At 39.4% G+C, this 20,256-nt stretch overlaps 1 protein-coding gene across 1 annotated transcript in view; it reads left to right on the forward strand.

Moving 5' to 3' along the window:
* Positions 1-507: 507 nt before the first annotated feature.
* The window catches only part of LOC137341400 (bMERB domain-containing protein 1-like), a 46,545-nt gene continuing 26,796 nt past the window's right edge, over positions 508-20,256 (forward strand). Inside the window, exons 1-2 of the mRNA XM_068004516.1 lie at positions 508-583; positions 7,865-7,985. Of these exons, the coding sequence (XP_067860617.1) occupies positions 508-583; positions 7,865-7,985 (197 nt within the window). The remainder of the gene's footprint in view (positions 584-7,864; positions 7,986-20,256) is intronic.

Raw genomic sequence — 20,256 nt, forward strand, 5'->3', positions numbered from 1 at the left:
TGTTTTGCCAAATTTTGCAAATTAATAAATAGAAACTGATCATTTATGAGAGGTCTATCATCTACAGGGAAAAAAATCAGGTGTATGCTATAGTTCTATTGTTTACATCACTACAGTAAATGCATGCTTTTGGTTGTTTAAAAAAATATATATTTTTTTCCCCTTAGCTTACAGGATTTGTTGCCAAGAAACAAAAGATCCTCCCATTGGCGGCAATTCCTCGAGAATCCACCAGGTGTCTCTGAAACTCACCTCTGTGGAGAAACCTGCGCCCATCTCCGTGGTCAAATTTAGATTTGAACACAGGAAAGCATCAGATCCACATCGCTACAGTCCTAAGTGCTGCTGCTGCTCCTCTTGTGCTAATTTCACTTAAATGTTGAACACGTTTAAATAATGGATGTAAATCATGCATGGTATTGTAAGAATCTAGTTCTGTAACATTACTGACCAAAAGACCTGAGGGAAAAAAGTACCTGTGTTTTATCATTACTGAATTTAGAAATCATGGAGAATGAAAAAGCGTACGCAAAACATTATGGATCTCTTGAATCAACTACGTGGAATGCAGACATTGTAAAAGGTAAAAATAAAATGTCAGATCCTAACATGGTATTTTGTTTATTCGCTGCTCTTCCGTAGAGATTGAAAAGGTATAGTGACAACAGAAAATCAATGTTAAAACAATTTCTTATCCATATCGTGGTCTGATATATGGTTAAGAGTGCTTCGGTTGGTTTGCTGACAGTTAAAATTAGCTTGCTGAGTTGCCTTGCACTCGTCATTACCTAGTATCATTTATTTATGGATTTTATTTATTTTTAGTAGATAAAGATGTTTACCGGTCGAGAAAGACACATAGAAATCAACCCTAAATGCCGCTTTGCATGTTACTGAAACATTTATGTTTAGAAATTATCACATACTCAGACAGGTGCGTCGGTTTTAAAAATCACTTTGAAAACAAAAGTTTGATTTTTTTTTTAAATGGTGTTTCCTTTTTACAAGAGCCCCCCACCTCTACTATAAAAACTGAGTTTAAATGTTTGCGAAGCTGAAAAGCAGCACCGATCATGGCAACCTATTCAATACTCATAGCTACAGGGATTCCTGTATTTTACAGGGGGAATACACCAAACGGACACTAAAAAGGAATATTACAAACCTGCTGAATCAAGAGTTTGGGTTTCTATTTGGTGCATTTAAGCCCAAAATAGCTGCCCCGTGTCTTCTAAATCTCGCTTGGGATAAACACAACTAATTTCATCATAGGCTGAATGGTAATGTTTGGGTCACACTTACCCAGTAACATTTCTCTATTTAGCAACAAGTACAGCATTTTTGGATATAGTTGTATACAGAATAAGAATCGGGTGCTCACATCACTGCTAGAGGAAAGAGTGTGCCATTCACTCTGCTTTGGATTTGGGAGCACCCCTGTGCACTATATAGTGTGATATTTGCACTTAAGAAAATAAAAAAAACATTGACCAAGATCATTTATGGTCGTGTAGTATTTACCAAAGTTGTTTGATAGGTAGAGGATTTTAACAAGTTAGGAGGGTTTTAATGGGGAGAGGGGCGAGAGGGGGAAATCTGCAATTATAAAAGTATTTTAAAATATTGAAAAGGCGATTGAGTGGTAAAAGCGATTGGTACCTGGATTTGTTTTCGGTGAGCCCAAGGATCCTATGTGATATGTGCCTGGCCAATTTTTGCTGGTTTTGCGGAACAACACTGCCCCTAATTTTGCAATCTCATTCACAGTTAACTGGTGCAGTTAGGTTCTATCCTTCTAAACATGAGACAGAATACTGAAGCTTTACTGTACAGCTGGCTGTTCTATAACTAATGAGGGAATGCTTGATGTTGGTTGCCTCTGAAATAGTGCTGTGGCATGGAGCATATATTTAACATTCTTTATCCTGATGAGTACAAAAAATACATTTAATTTCTATGTAAGTCAATTAAATAAATTGGATGTAATACTTGTTTATTCATTGTACAATTTCCTAACATGTGATGGCCCAGCTGTATCCTTTAACACTTCTCAATCGTTGAACAATTATAGGTTATTAGGAATTTATCCCCAAATACTTTTGGATATAAAATAGATCCTTTTAGAAAATTGCTCTAGTATGTTCACAGTTTTTTTTTTGTATTGCTATCTGCTTCTGCTCATTTATAGAGCAATCAACTGCCTCCTATCCAGCACAAATTACAAAAATATCAACAGCAAATCACCCAGTGGAGATACACTTTTCAGGAGAGATCATCAGACTTCCATTTAGTGAGCTTATCTTTACAATGAGTACATTAGAAGCTGTTTATATTTGGCTTACAGCTTGTTGGTTGAGGGACCAAAAGATCACATAGCGTAGCTAATGTGATGACACTGTGCTTTAGTGTGCAAACCCATTGCACCACCACAGACTGGCAGAACAGCTTTATGTCTAATTGGCCATGGAGTGAGCACCTGATTTTAGCTTACTCATTGAGTAAAGACAGATTTGCAAACTTAACATATATCAGAAGTAAAGATGAGTAAGATCTGCATACTAACTGAAAAAAATATAAACTTTCACAGGAGCTGTAACTTTTCAAATGCAACTTTTACATTTGTTAAAGTGCTAATAAGTTGCTGGTGTTCATTGCATCCTTTACAACTTATACACAAATAGCAGCTTTATTATTGCGCTTTATCTCTGGCCTCTACTGAGATAGCAGACATTGCATAAGAGAATTTGGACCATAGAATAGCTATGTTATATTAGTGAGTTTGCCACTAAATATTAGTATAATCCCTATTTTAACCCAATATATTTTGGCAACAATGTGCAGTGTAAACTCTTATTACCATCTTTCTTGTATAGCTCCTTTCACCCACCAGCATCTGTGAGTTTGTTTCTCAAATTAATATACTGTACCAAAGAGTTAGAAGTGATACTGTAAACAACTGGTGGAATTGGATTGACTTTTTAAAAGTGAAAATTTCCTTTCAATTTCAGTGTTCTAACAGTGAGTTTTGACTCACCAGGTGGTATTTTATTTTGTTGTGCAAATCAATCACACCACAGACCAGCAGAATGTAGCTTTTATATTTGCAGCTGCCCATGGAGTGAGCACCGGATCTCAGTGGGGAGTCAATTCAGGCACTTGCCTGCATCTCCAGCTGAGTTGATGCAGCACATCAACTGGCTGAGGACAAACACAAGTCACCTTCATCATTTCGATCTGCAAATGGTATGGAGCAGGGGGCCCTAACTTAGAAATTTTTTTGTAAAAAAAAATTATACACTGCGTATTTCCTAGTGCTAAAATGTACTGTTTCACATCGACAATCAGCAACTATTGTACCATCCAATCATTACGTTTTATTTGTTCTCGGGATGCGGGTACCATTGGCAAGGCTACATTTATTGCCTATCCTAGTTGCTCTGAGAAGGTGGTGGTGGGCCACCTTCTTAGGAAACAGTGATTGCTTTTCCAAGGCATTAATGAACTAGTCCGCTTTTATTGTTATTTTTTTCTGATACTAACTCATAAGAGTATTGAATTCAATTTTACAATTTACCATAGTAGGATTTGAACTGTCAACATCTGGGTTGTTAATCTATTACATAATCATTGCACGACTGTATTTGCAAAGACACCTGCAGTTTATTTTTCATATGAAGCCACTCCAACTGGTAAAATATTCGAGATCACTTGTGGCAATGCACAAAGTTATTCTGTATCACCTATTTAGATGGTGTGTGGGGAGATAGGACTGGACCAGCATTTTTACATAGTGTTAGGACAGTGGGAAAAGTAAAGGGAGAAAGTCCTGCCATGATTAGATACCTAACAACCTTGCAAATCTGAGCAAACTGCTAAAGCCACTTTCTTTTGTATGTATTTTTTTGGGAGGGAATGGTAGACACGAGTGTGGTAAATTGGGAAATGTCTTTACCTGACTCACTGATTATAATGGGGGTGATTCTTGCTGGTGGTCAGCATTATGGTCAGTTTGTGAGCAAACAGAAGAAGGGACAGAATACTGAGAGAGAAAATTTGCCCAGAGATGGACCTCTAAAAAGGAGAGCCCTCTTTGAGATCAGCTCTCTAGTCTTAATTCTTGATGAATTAGACTAATTTGTTCAACTGGTTTTCTAGAGCAGGCATTAATGCTCACCAAGCTGCCTCAGTTTGGATCCAATATCCAATCATTGTAGATTAGACCACAAATTCTTTGCAATATATTTGGTAAATGTGTACTCTGCTATTTTTTTTGCTTTTGTATCATTGCAATGGGCCAATATGTGTGGAATTGCAAATATAAAGAAATTACAATCTTGATGAATTTGCACGGTGAAGGGATTTTGTTTTTCTTTCCCCTTACAAAATTCCCCTCTTCTGCTCTTTGTTTTCTTCCCTACACTGGGTATTATGCTGTGTGCTCCGTACATCCACCTATAACTAATGGGGTGAACAACCAGCTCCCAGGGTCTGATACTTTGATACTGGTACGTAGGGTGTGTGAGGAAGTGTGAGCTATTTTCCCTTTTCTGCTTGTGCATGGGAAACACTTTTATTATGGCATTGCATCCCCATGTGTCAGTTTCAAATTGATACCTGCAGCTCAATAACTCAGTGTTTTAACACATTAATCTATTATCCATCTAATTTAAAACCTTTTTGCTCCTGTATGCTAATGCACTAGGAGATTATTTTACTGTTATTTACTTCAAGAAAATTAATAACTCAAAATTAGGCAATTAAAAATTGAAAGTCCAAAAATTACCTTTTTAAAAAGACAGATTGTCAGGGAATGTCATTTTCCATTTTTTCCATCAAATTTTCTTTCCCTTGTCCTTCCCCCTTCACTCCTCTTTTCTCTCCCTTTCCCCCTGCTTCCAATGCTCTCTTTCCAGCCCCCTCCCCCCACCCCTTTTCCTCCCTTTCCACCCCACCTCTTCTCTACTGAAGCTGTTGATTCCTCCCTGGGATTTGGTGCTATGGATGCCAGTTGCCATCTAACACCTCTTCCATTTGACCTCCATTTACATGCTAATTGATAATTGTTGGCAGGACAATTGTACACTGGGGCACCACAGCCATCCCAATACTATCCCCTCCCCATATCCACAGACTGCACTGGGTCATATGCTGTGTGCTCCATACATTCACCCATAACTAACGGGGTGAACAACCAGGATCTGATACTTTGATACTGGCATATAGGGTGTATGAGTAAGTAGGAGTGAGAACCCTCCTCCTTTGCTGTACCTACTATGATAGTATGAAAAGAGATTCTGATTCTTGATGTCTCATTTTCTTTATAATCATGTCTTGGTGGCACAAGTCAAAAGGAATGGATCCATCTTCCAGTCTCATATGCTGAGATGTTGTAGGGTGTGGGTTATCGCCCATGATTTCCTCTGTGGCAAGTAGTCTGAACTTGACCATTTCATTAATGAGAGGGGAATGTTTTACTGGGCTAATAGGAAAATGACAATCAAAATTTTCAGTTTAAATGACTAGTTTTATTGTGGTAGGTGTAATTTCAGTCAGTTACATAGCAAATGAATTAGGATACCTTTTTTGAAGGAGATTCAAAGCACCTACATGATGAAAATGTTATATGGGCAGGACTGGCATCCGTTTAGAGAGTTTCCAATTGGAGAACTCTGAATCTTAGTGGCCCTGTCCAAGTGCAGGCTGGTACTGTAACACATCTGATGATGATGCTGATACAGCTATCACGATCCAATGACCTCTGAGATTGAAAGTAGAATTCATCAAAGCACCTCCTAGTAGAAATGTATTTGTGAAGGAAAAAATTAACCTGAGGAGGGTGTCGTATAATTAGTATTGTCAAGTCATTTGATAACTCACAAGAGTGAATAACATAAGCAGTCCTATAAGTATTACTTTTAACAGTTAACCACCTGTACACAGCATTCTGGAACCAAATTAAAAACCCTGCTGAAATTCAAGGTGTTGTTCAGTTTCAAAGAACATTTGGTTCTTAAACTGCAGAATGAGCATTGCAGGCTTTGTGAATTACAAGCTCTTTATATTTGTGAAGTGAAATTGATCTCTCACTGGTATTGGAGACAGCACATGTGTAAATTTTTTAAGTATCTAACTGTGATTCCAGGATAATGTTTATCACTCTCACTGTTTAGATCCAGGATTCTGTCAGATAGCCATGTTCAGTCTTCAAGATTTCAATAGTTATTTCAGAATCTGGAATAGCAGTTATGGTCCATCCCAGATGTCAGTGGTATTGTTTAGCTAATGATGGCAAATATAATAGTGATTTCAAACAACACTAACATTTTTCATAGAATTACATAAAAATTACAACATGGCAACAGGCCATTCAGCCGAACCAATCCATGTTGGTGTCTATCCTCTACACAACCGATCTCAATAACAACAACTTGCATTTTTATAGCGCTTTTAATGTAGAAAAATGTCCTCCGGTGCTTCACAGAGGCATAATCAGACAAAAATGGATGTTGATCCAAAGAAGGAGCCAAAAGCTTGGTCAAAGAGATGGGTTTTAAGAAGGGCCTTAAATGAGGAGAGGGTGGTGGAGAGGCAGAGGGGTTTAGGGAGAGAATTCTAGAGCATGGCCCTAGGCAGCTGAAGGCATAGCCACCAATGGTGGGGCAAAGGGAGGGGGGAATGCAGAAGAAGCCAGTGTCAGAAGAACGGAGAGTTCTGGGAGGGCTGGGGTGGGGGGAGGGGGACGGTTGCTAGTGGGCTAGAGGAGGTTGCAGAGATGGGGAGACGCGAATCTGCAAATTTGGACACCACTCCCTCTAGCCCTATATTCCAAATTATTGATGTATTACATAGAATTACACAGCATGTACATCACAGAAACAGGCCGTTCAGCCCAACAGGTTCATGCCGGTGTTTATGCTCCACACGAGCCTCCTCCCACCCTTCTTCATCTAACCTCATCAACATATCCTTCGATTCCTTTCCCCCTCATGTGTTTATCTAGCTTCCCCTTAAATACATCAATGCTAGTTGCCTCAACTACTCCTTGTGGTTGCGAGTTCCACATTCTAACCACTCTCTGGGTAAAGAAGTTTCTCCTGAATTCCCTATTGGATTTATTAGTAACCATCTTATATTTATGGCTCCTAGTTCTGGTCATCCCCGCAAGTGGAAACATCTTCTCTACATCTACCCTGTCAAATCCTTTCATAATCTTAAAGACCTCTATCGGGTCACCGCTCGGTCTCCTCTCCTACTACACCGTGAGTAGAAACAGTCCCAGAACAGAACTCTGTGGGACACCTCAACCCACTTCCATCCACCTTGTAGATGGGTCAGATCATAGTAAGTGATTGAAACAACAGTCATCTGTTGGATAGTTCAACCAAGAGTCTGGTCCAATGTTGGCCACACAACTCAAAGTTTGACCTCTTTATGATAGTTTTATACATAAAACCAGTATGTTGTGACCATTATCCTCTGTACAGAACACATAGGAGACATGAATGTACATACTGGGCAATTTGCCATTTTGTACGGCTGTACTGAACATTTAGCTTGTTGAAAATGTTCAGAGTATCCTCTATCAGTGAATTTTAAGGTTAAGTTTTAACTTCTCATGGTTTGCACTTAGAAACAATGGGTGATTGGTTTGGACTACAAATTATTTGTGCTTTTAATTTTAGTGGTGAAACTATTCCTACGAAACATTTAGAAAACTTTAATAGTTTCCTATCTTGTATATATTATACAATAACAATTTTTAAAAAAAAATTTCTGAATTAAAAAGTATTGGTTTAGTGATTTCTAGAAGACACTGTAAATCAAATGTGCAAATGGTTCACTGTTGCCTTCATTTGCTTTGCAGAGACAGACATTATATCAATGGCAGATTCTACCATAACAGTGGATGACATTGAAGATGAACTTTTTAAAATTGAAAGGATAAGAGATATACTGGTTAGAAGAGAGTCGGAACTCCGATACATGTGAGTATAAGAGTTTTCTTTATTTTAACATTTAGCACATTGGCCCTGATATAAATTGTGCACTGCTGGTGCTCCAATAAGCTGTGGGAGGATGTGGGTTTTTCCCTGTCTTTGATTATAGTTGTGCCAGCAGAGGAAGTAGCTGACAGAGGCATGGTAATGATGCCTTTTATTCACATTTATTGAGTAGTTTTCTTTCTACCCATTGACTCTTTCTAAATAATGCTTCACGAAGCACACTATGCAAAATACTGTGTGTGTAGGACTGTTTCTGTCCAGTTATGTGATTAACAAACCATGTAGCTGCCTTACTTACAGGGTACTTGACACCATCAGATACAAAAGTGTATAATGTTCTCAATTATTCAAATATGCACCTCATGCACCTTCTAATAGCCATATCAAAAAAACATTAGCAAAGGCCTGTTTTCATCCATCTTCTGGAAGCCAGCTCAGGTGAAGCATTGGGATGGCAGAGCCAGGGAAGAGGGAGGGGAAGAAGAGAGGAGTGTATTACATTTTTTGGGGGGGGGAAACAAAAAATGCTTTGAAATGAATAGCATAATTGTCCATCGTCATATTGTAAAATTTGTTGGTTTATTTTTGAAGCATTAGCAAATTAATGACATCTTTTCTGTCAGGTTCATAAAAGTCTTGTTAGAGTACTTTGAAAATAGCCTCAGCAAAACTTTTCTAGAGTGAAATGAATGCTGTGTCTAATTAGTTCTTTGAAGCTCAGCACCATTATTGCAGATGGGATTGCCTTGGTTTAAATAATACTAACTCCAGTTAGAGCCTTGGCTTTTTAGCAACATACAGAAGGATTGGACAAAGAGCACAGGGTATAGTTACAATGTTCATGCCCTCTCTGAGCTCATCTTGATCATGGGACCCACCTCCTGCTCCCTTGACCCTGTTCCTACCAAACTGCTGACCAGCCAACTTCCCTTCCTGGCCCCCATGTTAGCCCCCCATTATTTCTTATGTACATGCTGCCCCTCGGCGATATCATCCGAAAACATGACGTCAGGTTCCACATGTACGCTGACGACACCCAGCTCTACCTCACCACCGCCTCCCTCAGCCCCTCCACGTCTCTCATATGTCACACTGCTTGTCTATGCTGGATGAGGAAAAATTTCCTCCAACTAAATATTGGGAAGACCAAAGCCATTGTCTTTGGTCCCTGCCACAAACTCCGTTCCTTAGCCACCAACTCCATCCCCCTCCCTGGCAACTCTCTGAGGCTGAATCAGACCGTTTGCAACCTTGGCGTCCCATTTGACCCTGAAATGAGTTTCCAACCACATATCTGTTCCATCACCAAGACCGCCTACTTCCATCTCTGACATTGCTCGTCTCCGCCCCTGCCTCAGCTCATCTGCTGCTGAAACCATCATCCATGCCTTTGTTACCTCTAGACTTGACTATTCCAATGCTCTCCTGGTCGGCCTCCCATCTTCCACCTTCCATAAGCTTCAGTTCATCCAAAACTCTACTGCCCGTCTCCTAATTCACACCAAGTCCCGTTCACCCATCATCCCTGTGCTTGCTGACCTACATTGGCACTCGGTCTGGGAATGCCTCAATTTTAAAATTCTAATCCTTGTTTTCAAATCCCTCCATGGCTTTGCTCCTCCCGATCTCTGTAACCTCCTCCAGCCCTTCAACCCTCCAAGATCTCTGCACTCCTCCAATTCTTGCCTCTTGCGCATCCCTGATTTTAATCGATCCGCAATTGGCTGCCTTGGCCCTAAGCTCTGGAATTCCTTCCCTAAACCTCTCCATCTCTCTACCTCTCTGTCCTCCTTAAAACCTACCTCTTTGACCAAACTTTTGGTCACCTGTCCTAATAGTTCCTTATGTGGTTCGGTGTCAACTTTTGTTTGATAACGCTCCTGTGACGCGCCTTGGGATGTTTTACTACATTGAAGGCGCTATATAAATGCAAGTTATTGTTGTATATATGGGTGTTGCATTGTTGTGTTACTTGCATCACATGCTCAGTTCAAGGACATTAATGGTTGACTCTACAATAAAAATGTGTGGGTGTGCTTTCATCAGCACAGGATAAGATAGGCACCATTTTGTAGAATAGAGGTTAATCAAGGATTAGTCATTCAGACTGAAGGACCAAACTTCAAAATGTTATCATTTTGAATGAAGTGTGTTCTAAACATCTCTACAACATAATGTCAAACTGTCTTAAAGGTTCTGCGGTTGAAATTCCATGGAAGATATAAGTGCTGAGGTGCCAGGAACCTCCACTGCTGACCCCAGCAGACTTTCTGGGAGCCGTTACCTCATTACCCTAGTAATGGTGGTCGCTCTGTGGTTCAACTGTGCCTACCATTTGGCATGAACTGCTGTAAAATCAAGTGAATGCCACTGGGCTTGGGGAGGGTGTGGTGTTGGGTACCCCCCAGAAAGATCAGAGATTTGTGCCTCCCTCAGCCTCTTTTGTGAAGGGGGCTGATGTTTGAATTTATTTTCTTTCAATCTTTGAGTGGTCCAAACTGGGACTCATGCCTGAACCTCTCCAGGTGCGATGCACATCTGCCAATTCATAGACCTGTTATGCTGCCACCGATGTTCTACCAGTTGTCAAAGAGGCTTGGAACCCCTGGCCTTGGGAGTCTCCACCCTGGCCACACTCCGTCCTATGACACTGGCCTTGTTTGGGTTGGATGGAGGCTCTGCCCCTTACAAGGAAATTCACAGTGTAAGGCCTAGGACCTAGTATATCTGGCTAATTTCTGGCCCTTCTGGTGGACTTATGGTGATAATGTCCCGCTATCTATATGAGGAGTCAGGAACTGATGGGACAACCTTAAATCAAATTTGTTTCCAAATGAAATAGAAGTAATGGTAGAGGTTAACACTTAAGCTGCTAACAGGTCCAAGAAAATGAGTGTCTGCGCCAGACATTTTTTGTAAGTTTTCAGCTCACAGGCTGTGATGACATTGAAATAAACACTAATATTGCAGTAACAGACCTACTTAAATGTTCATAGTAGCTTTATTGTTGTAATATTAATCGTAAACTATAAAAAAAACACTTTAAAAATGTTATGTCGCTTGTGTGTGATATTATTGTGAGAAAAATTACACACAGCTGTTCAGTAATTTCCCCTTTCATCAGACATAAAGACAATGTCATTCAATTGGCTGAAGGTGGAATTTTCTACCATCAAAATTTAAAATCCTCTTTGTGAGGCTGTCATTTGTCCTGACACCAGGACATTTTATGTTGCGTAAAATAGCATGTCTTGATTGAATTGAACTTGCTACTGAAGGGACTATTAATTCTACTTTCTGTATCCACACTTGATGGACCATTCTCGACTCTTGTGGCCTCTGGTAATTCTTGCTCTCAGGAACTGATCAATCAGAAGTCGTCTTGGGCAAATCTGAGCTGATCTGGTAGCATATTAGAAGCAGATACATGCTCCCTGCTTCCTTCATTATATGTGAACCACCGTGGCCCACCATAGCATCATGAAAAAATTATGGTGCTGCAGAAAACCATTTGACAGTTCCTAACATAAGGATGTGCAGCACAGAAGTGGCATTTTGAATGTTAGTGAGGAATGATTTGGCACTGGAAAGGAATGTTTTGTATGACATTTATTGAAAATGCAATTTTTCAGTGATCAGAGTTGGACGTACTATACAGTTTGGGCATGACTTCAGTCAAATTTCAGGATTTATTTTATCCTTTATCTTAGAATTAAACTGTTTAAATATTGTCAACAAAAGTGGTAGTTGGTTTTATTGATGGGCCTACTAGCGAATCACTGATTGTGAAAGGAGACAAAGGACAACCCTCCCAATATCTGGGCACAGAAAGAAAAAAACAACAAAGAGATACATGGACAGTAAGGTTCGGGGATGAAGCCTGGCCTAGCAAGAGGAAGCTTTGTCATCTTGATCCCTGAGCCAGAAGGAAACAGTAGGCTAACCATGAAAAAATAAGTGAGCCTGCTGATAAGGATAGGGTGGTGTATTTTTATTATTTTTCTTGCTTTTGAAGGGGATTTTGTCAGTAGTTGAATCCGATGAGATTTGATTATAACTGTTACTCTGCATATTCACTGCTTTGTAAAATAAAGCAATTTAACGATTCGTGTCTGCCTCATCTCACCAAGTATTTTAGTCCGCCTTCAGAAAGATTAGAGAAGCGCACATGAGGGCATGCACAAAACACATAATTTCCATTTCAGCTCGCAAGAGAGTCCTACTGTTACACCTCTTGGTTACGCTATCATGCAATTAGATATTGTGCAGTATGGATACACTCGAGTGTAACATGCTCGGAACCCATACGAAAATGACCAGCACCACTTGAGCTGAAAGAATATCTAAGTTAGACCTAAGTTTTTAACAACTTCCTCTGACTTGTTCGCTATTGTTTTGGCGATATAGTTCAACAGTCTATTGGCCTTGTTGGTTGCTGCTCCATAGCGATCGGACCTCTTAAGCGCTGAGTCTACTACTACCCCACAATCTTTTTCATCCTTAGCTATTTTGGGAGATTCTATGGCACATATTTTTCTTTCTATATACAGTACATTATAGTTGTTCACATTTAACTTCATCTGCCATTGTTCTGTTCACTTTCATGTTTTGTCCAATTTATTCTGAGTTTCCTGTGGTGCCTCCTCAGATTCAACTGCCTCTCCCAGTTTGAGATTGTTTGTGAATTTGACCAGTTTGCATCGAATTTTTGAATCCAAGTTGTTGATGTAATTATGAAAAAGTACGGGTCTCAAAATTGATTTCTGGAACACGCCTTCCCCGCCCCAAACAACATCACTCCCCTTTACTTTTTTAAAAAAAATACGAGATTACTCCCATGGGAGGTTTTCTGGATGATAGGCTCTTTTATTTTCTCCAGTCTTGGGTTTGTTGGTACTTTTGCCTTTATACATCTCTGGTTTATTTACCCTTCTCTGATTAATCTGTCGGTGAAAACAGTTTTGCTTGGGCTGTTTTTCTTGTACACAAATGAAAAGGCTTCCTCTCAAATCTATTAACCAAAGTATTCCAATGCTAAACACTGCTCCTCTGATCAGATAATGGGGTGTAATTTTGCTAATAGCTTGGTGATTTTTTAATATTCATTCATGGGATGTGGGCGTCGCTGGCACATCTTCCAACCAGAACACATTTGATTGATCTATATACAGTGTTCCACAACTTCACAACACTTTGTATGGCTTAAGATTTGTAGGTGCAAATTATTTAAATTTGCCTTTTTTTTTACAAAAGAGGATCAGTTCCCCACCAATTTTCTACATTTGAGGCCTTGTAACCTCCCAAAGTGCTGAATTTTAATGTCCGATCTGATTTCGGTTCACCTCCCACTCAAAGCAGAACCAAGCAGATAACATAGTAAAATAAATGGGCAAGAATGAGCTTTACAAGAAATCTTTTTCTCCATTTTGTTTTAATGAGCGATGTGCTCTTTGACACTAAGTTTTGATAAATCAGCAAGTAAAATAGCTTTACTCTCATTGGCAAGAAAACTCTTTTCTGAGACCAAAATAACAAAGCATAGGGTTTTTCTGGAGTGCTTACAATTATGTCTTGGAAATCTGCAACATGTAGGCTCCGTGGAGTTTTGTTTAACTGCTGTAACTTTGACAAGTGTTAGAATAAATGAATTGTAAAATCTGGTCCAGACAGTTTCTCATATCTCAGAACAAAGAATTTTTTCACCATGAAGCAAGTTTCTTTCAAGAAGCCCTGGGTCTTTCCATAGCAGGTAAATAAACAGGCTTTTAATCAATTATATTTTCCAGGCAGATCGGGCATGTGCTGCTGCCCTGTCCTTTCATCTGCTTGCTTATCAGATCAATCACTCTGTTTTCCTGTGTACAGTCTGACTGTCATATTAAACATCTCCACCTCTCTCTCCTCCTTTAAGACACTCCTTAAAACTCAACTCTTTGATCATTCTTTGGTTCGGTGTTAATTTTTTTGTCTGATTATGCTTCTGTGAAGGGCCTTAGGACATTTTATTACGTTAAAGATGCTATATAAATGCAAGTTGTTGTTTGTTTTCAAACCAATAACTGACACCAAATGAGAGACTGCAAACATGCTTGTATTTGTCATTTCAGAGACCTGGAATAACATTTTTGCAATGTTCACCAGTCTGTCTATGTCCTCCTGAAGTCTGTTACATTGTTTACTACATTTCCAAGTTTCATGTAATCTGCAAACTTTGAAATTATACCCTGTATACCCAAGTCCAGGCCATTAATATATATCAAAAAGAGAAGTGGTCCTAATACCGATCCCTGGGGAACACCATGGTATACTTCCCTCCAGTCTGAAAAACAAACATTCACCACTGCTCTCTGCTTAGGTAAATTTGTATCCAGACTGCTGCTATCCCTTTAATCCCATGGGCTTTAATTTTGCTAACAAGTCTATTATGTGGTACTTTATCAAATGTGTTATTTGCAAGTCCATATACATAACATCAACTGCACTACCCTCATCAACCCTCTCCGTTACTTCATCGAAGAACTCAATCAAGTTAGTCAAACTCAATTTTCCTTTAACAAATCTGTGCTGACTTTCATTTATTCACCCATACTTTTCAAAGTGCCAGTTAATTTTGTCCGGAATTATTGTCTTTAAAAGTTCCCCACCACTGACGTTAGGCTAACTGGCCTGTAATTGTAACTTAAAATAGTGCGCTGGATTTTGTGTTTAATATTGTGCCTCTATAAAGTCGTGTCCCATTCACTTCCTTTCCAAGCTGGGGTTTGAGTTTTTTCAGACATTTCTCATAACGCCGTCCTCCACCACTAGGGATCAGCCTCAAGCCCCTTCCCTGCACTGCCTTGGTGACTAGAACTGAATACAGTACACGGGGTACAGCCTGACTGAGATACAATTTCAAAATTCTATTCTTCTGATCTGGTAACACAGCTCAGCATTCTTTTCACTTGATGGGTTGCTGCACCACAGTGACTAATCATTCTATGCCTCGAGACTAATATCACTCCCAGATCTGTTTCAGCCTCTACTCTAGCTAGTTCAACACCATTTATTGTTTCTCTAATTCTTTCTTCCAGTCTTTAAAAAATCATATCGAATTTCATCTGCAGTAGTTCTGCCCATTTGTAAATGTATGAAATACAAGTTGGTAGAAAATAGAAACTGGATTCATTACTCAACTTCCCACCTCTATTGCTGCTGCCCCATCCCATACTACAGCAAACATGAAAATAGATACTTTTATTTTAAAAAATTCTCTGCAACACTGGTTAGTATCAAAGATTAACAATGGGAGGGAAGGTGGGAACTGGCAACAAGGAGATGAGAATAATTGCAGAGTTTCTTTTACAGTGGAACTGTCCAATTGTATTAATGGGATAGCTCCATTGAGATTGGGGGTGTTGGGGAGCGATAAGTGGAAATACTGAACCCAACTTCTAGCACTAAATCTTGGCATAAATATCTTAAAAATGTCAGTGGGGCTGCAAGGGGTTCTGCATTCATGTGGTGAGCTACCTGAGATATTGAACTCCAAATGTGAAAAAAGTGATCCGGAACAGTGTCCTACACTACTGCACCACTGCTTGCCTCCATATGATGGAACTGTTTCCACAGGCGGGCGGGTGGGTAATCAGAGGACGCAGATTTAAGATAATTGGCAAAAGAACCAGAGGGGAAATGAGGAGAATTTTTTTACGCAACGAGTTATGATCTGGAATGCACTCCTGGAAGAGTGGTGAAAGCAGATTCAATAATAACTTTCAATAAGAAATTGGATATATACTTGAAAAGGAAAAAATTGCAGGGCCATTGGGAAAGAGCGAAGGAGTGGGACTAATTGGATAGCTCTTTCAAAGGTACAAGCACGATGGGCCGAATGATGACCTCCTGTGGTGTAGGAATCTATGATTCTATCAGCTGCCAGGCAGGGCTACTGAACCGCAGAGTCTCCATGATACTCTTGGGCAGAGATACACCATCCCACACCGTTCACACACAATTTACTGGCTGATGGAATGAAAAAATGCTGAAAATTATATGATAAACTGGAATAAGACTGAAATAACATTAAAATGACACTCTTTTCCTTTATTTCAGTGATTGCCAACAGTAATGATTATTAGAATCAGATGCTGTTGGATTAGTAAAGCACAAAGTGAAAATGAATAGTGCATAGAATCGTGTAAAATTATCTCCATTTAGAATGAAAGACCATCAGTGTTATAATCAAGTGAAAATGTTTAAAATCTTGGGTTTATTGAAAATCTACAGCTCAATGTTAAACTAAAGATGTGATTGATGTTTTCTAATATCCAGTGAATGTATCTGCTGGTCAGATGGATGTTTAGATAAATGGTTTATTAGATTTCTGATTGAATGCAAGTGTATGTTAATATTTTTCTAGACATTGTCAGTGCTCATTTCTTCTATGATTGCCACATTTCATGTTTTAATAATCATAACCCTATGTCTGGTAAAGGAGGAGATACAATAACGTAATTACCGTATAATTCTGTAATTATCTTGTATAGTTCCTGTCACCCTTCATGTGGCATGTGAAACAATACATTATGAAGTCACACTTTATGAAAACCCTATAGTGTAGTAAGAAAGGACCCCAGGTTTTATTGCTGGTGCAGACAGTATATGTGAGTAATATTAGGTGTCTGTACCTCACTTCATTGAGTGTGAAAAATAAGGTCACAGTTAGGTGCCCCTACACATTGGGATGTTGGGTGGATCTACTGGTGGCCACCACCCCAATCCCTTTATCGGAACAGGCACTGAGTTTAATTACTAAACATCTACTGAGGCAGAATCTAACTTTGATGGTGAGGCAATGATTGAACTTTATAATTAATTGTATAATTTTAAAAAAACATTTAACTCTATTTTGTCACTTTATCACCTGATTCAAAGCTCAGACCATTCTTTTTAATTGAGTAGCACTGGATGATCTGGGCTACATAATTCTCCAGTGCATTGTTCAATGTTATTGGGCAATAACAGCAATGCTTGATAAAAGTGAGATCCCAATTGATTGGATTATATTTTCCCTTCTAGCTGAGGCAGATAGGCCTGAAATTATGCTGCATCTACTATTTTTGGTGATTGGTGGAACGGGTTGTAGATTCATGTGAATGAAAGCTAAAGGTTGGATTTGTTTTGGGGCTTTCTGACTTTAATTCCAACAGTCCCCATCTGGGTGTGGAGGGTCCACAATTTTTTGACCCCTCTGGATAGGAATAGGTTTGAAATTCCCTTGAGAATAAATTAACAAAGTGCTACAGTCTTACACTTGTGGTAGTGCCGCCTAGCATCAGTTATTTGATTAAGTAGATATGGAAATAATAACTCAAAATCCAGCTATTTTCATAATTTGACTCTGATGAGGAAGTCCTTTCAGAGACACAGCTGGCTGAAGTGACAGGCTAAGTTGTTATAGGACATACACAAATGCAATACCACCTTGAAGACCAACCTGAACCCTTGCATTGTTGAAAATGCACTGCTCAAAACTAAAGCTATTGGGCCATGTTTTGCTGTGGCAGGACATCTAACGGCATCTGCCGTTTATTTAGACTTGCCTCTGCACATTAAGTTTATAAATTTTTTGTGTGGCAAGTTGCTGAAAGTGCGAGATGGTAACGTTGCAGCGAGAGAAACAGGGCATCTGGGACCTGAGTGAACAGATCAAGTAACTGTGTATCTCCTTAACCAATCAGATTGAAGGATTGTGAAATTACCAGCACAAGGACTGAGGAGGAAGTGTAAATTAGAGTGGGTGAATTCAATGTCAAATCAGGTACAGAGAGGGAAAGAAAGATTGGATTAAGAGAGAGGAAAAAAAAAGACAGAAACGAAAAGTTATAAAAATGGTAATTTTACATTTTTTAAAATCTCCAACAACAATTAAAACCTAAAGCAATGAGACTCTATGCTTGTAATAGTTAATTTTCAGTACCAGAGAGAGGTTGACTGGCAGTAATTAACACTCATCACATCATTAAAAGGGTACTCGGACTGAAATGGACAAGACTTAACTTTCTGTGGCGAGTTTTATTCGTATCTATCGCGCAAATACAGCAGCTTCACGCCGTTCAATGCATTTCAATGGTGAGGCAGACAGCGAGATGCCATTTTCTCAAAGCTAATGCCAGAGCGACACATCTCAGACAGCAACTTTTGAATATCCGCATTTAACCGCACATCTGCCCCTCGCCTGAAGTAGCTATACCATTTGCGTATAAAAACGGCGAGCGCCATTAGCCTCCCCGTTATTTTGACAGCAAATTTCTGGCCCATTCAGTTTCTATATTCTCCTCCATAGTTTCTATCTTGTGTGTCTCCTGCTGGCAATTCACAGCATTGATCACTTTTCTTACTGTTCTCATGAAACAATATGTGCTGAAATTCCTCTGTTAATATATTAAAAAATGAGTGCCTTTTTTTTTCCATAATTAACAACTCCAGGTATTATTAGGTAACTGCACTGAATAAGTAAGATTCTCTGCTTGTAGAATAAAAAGCCTGAAGGCTTTTATTTTTCCTGAACAAAGATTTTGTTCTATTGTATTGTATTTTATGCAATGTCAAATAGATAAGTTAAATCCAGTTTAGGAATTGCCTTCAGCCAGCTGTGTCTCTGAAAGGACTCATTCTTCCCAAGCTGCACAATCAGATCCTGATCGCATATTCTGTCCTAAATCAGATTTCTTTGTTTGTTTCACTGCCTTTGTTCCAAAACTGATTAAGTCAAAAAGTTGCTTGGTGGCTACAACAACCTGCTTGAGATGCTAATTTCTACACCTTGACAGACAATCATAGAATTATAGAATGGTTACAGCACAGATGGAAGCCATTTGGCCCATCGAGCCCCTGCCGGCTCTTTCTAAGAGCAATCCTGTTAGTCCAATTCCCCTACTCTTTCCCCGTACCCCTGCAAATTTTTTCCATTCAAGTATTTATCCAATTCCTTTTTGTGAGCCACGATTGAATCTGCTTCCACCACCCTTTCAGCATATTCCAGATCGTAACTACTCGCTGCGTCACAAAGTTTTCCCTCATATCTCCTTTGGTTCTTTTGCCAATCACATTAAATCTGTGTCCTCTGGTTCATTCTTCCGCCAATGGGAACAGTTTCTCTTTATTTACTTTATCTAAATCCTTCATGATTTTGAACACTCTTATCAAATCTTCTCTTAACCTTCTCTGCTCTAAGGAGAACAACCCCAGCTTCTCCAGTCTATCCACGTAACTGAAGTCCCTCATCCCTGGAACCAGTCTAATAAATCATTTCTGCACCCTCTCTAAGACTTTCACATCCTTCCTAAATGGAGTTGACAATTGTAATCTTTTTGATTGCTAGGCCATTAAGTAGGAAGTATTGAGAAAGCGATGCCCACATTTAACACCTCGCTTCGTAAGGTGTAAGATCTGTCAAACTTTCAGTTTATTGTTTATATCAAGGAGATGGCAATAACATGAAAGATATCCCACGGCATAAATCACAGCAATGGTTGCTCAGCTTTAGTTCCAGTAAGAATTCTGACTAGTGTCGATGAACTGATATTCTTATTGTTGACATATAATAAGACAACATGACTCTTTCATTCAAAAGTTTTATCATTTAGCAATAACAATAATAACTTGCATTTAAATAGTGCCTTATACATAAAAATTGTCCCACAGATATGTGTAAGGAAAGTGGATGTCAAGCCAAGAAGGGAGAGATTAGCATGGGTGACCAAAGTTCAGGCAAAAAGATAAGTCTTGAGAAGGTTTTTAAATATAGAGAGAGGAGGAAAGGAAGAGGAGTTTAGGGAGGGAATTACAGAGTGTTGGACATAGACAGCTGAAGCTGCTTCCAGCAATGTTGAGGTGAAAGGAGAGGTGGGGGTGGGGGGGAGGTGTGCATAAAAGGACTGAGTGAGAGGTTACAGAGTGTTCGGAGGGGGTGTTGTAGGATTAGAGAGGTTGCAAAGAGAGGGTGGGACAAAGCTATGGAGGCATGTAAACATAAGGATGAGGAGAGGTAAAGCTTGGTGTCATCAGTATAACTGCAGAAGCAGATATGTTGTCTGTGAATGATGTTTACTGAGAAACAGCATGTAGATAAGGAAGAGGAGGAGGCAAAGAAAGATATTTGGGGATCTGGGAGATAACTGTGGTGGAGGGAAGAGAAAAAATCACTGGAGACGTGCTGGCTCTGCTCAGATAGGAATGGAACAATGCAAATGCAGTTCGACAGAGCTGG

The sequence above is a fragment of the Heptranchias perlo genome, chromosome 23 (genome assembly GCF_035084215.1).
Source record: "Heptranchias perlo isolate sHepPer1 chromosome 23, sHepPer1.hap1, whole genome shotgun sequence".
Taxonomy (NCBI): Eukaryota; Metazoa; Chordata; class Chondrichthyes; order Hexanchiformes; family Hexanchidae; genus Heptranchias; species Heptranchias perlo.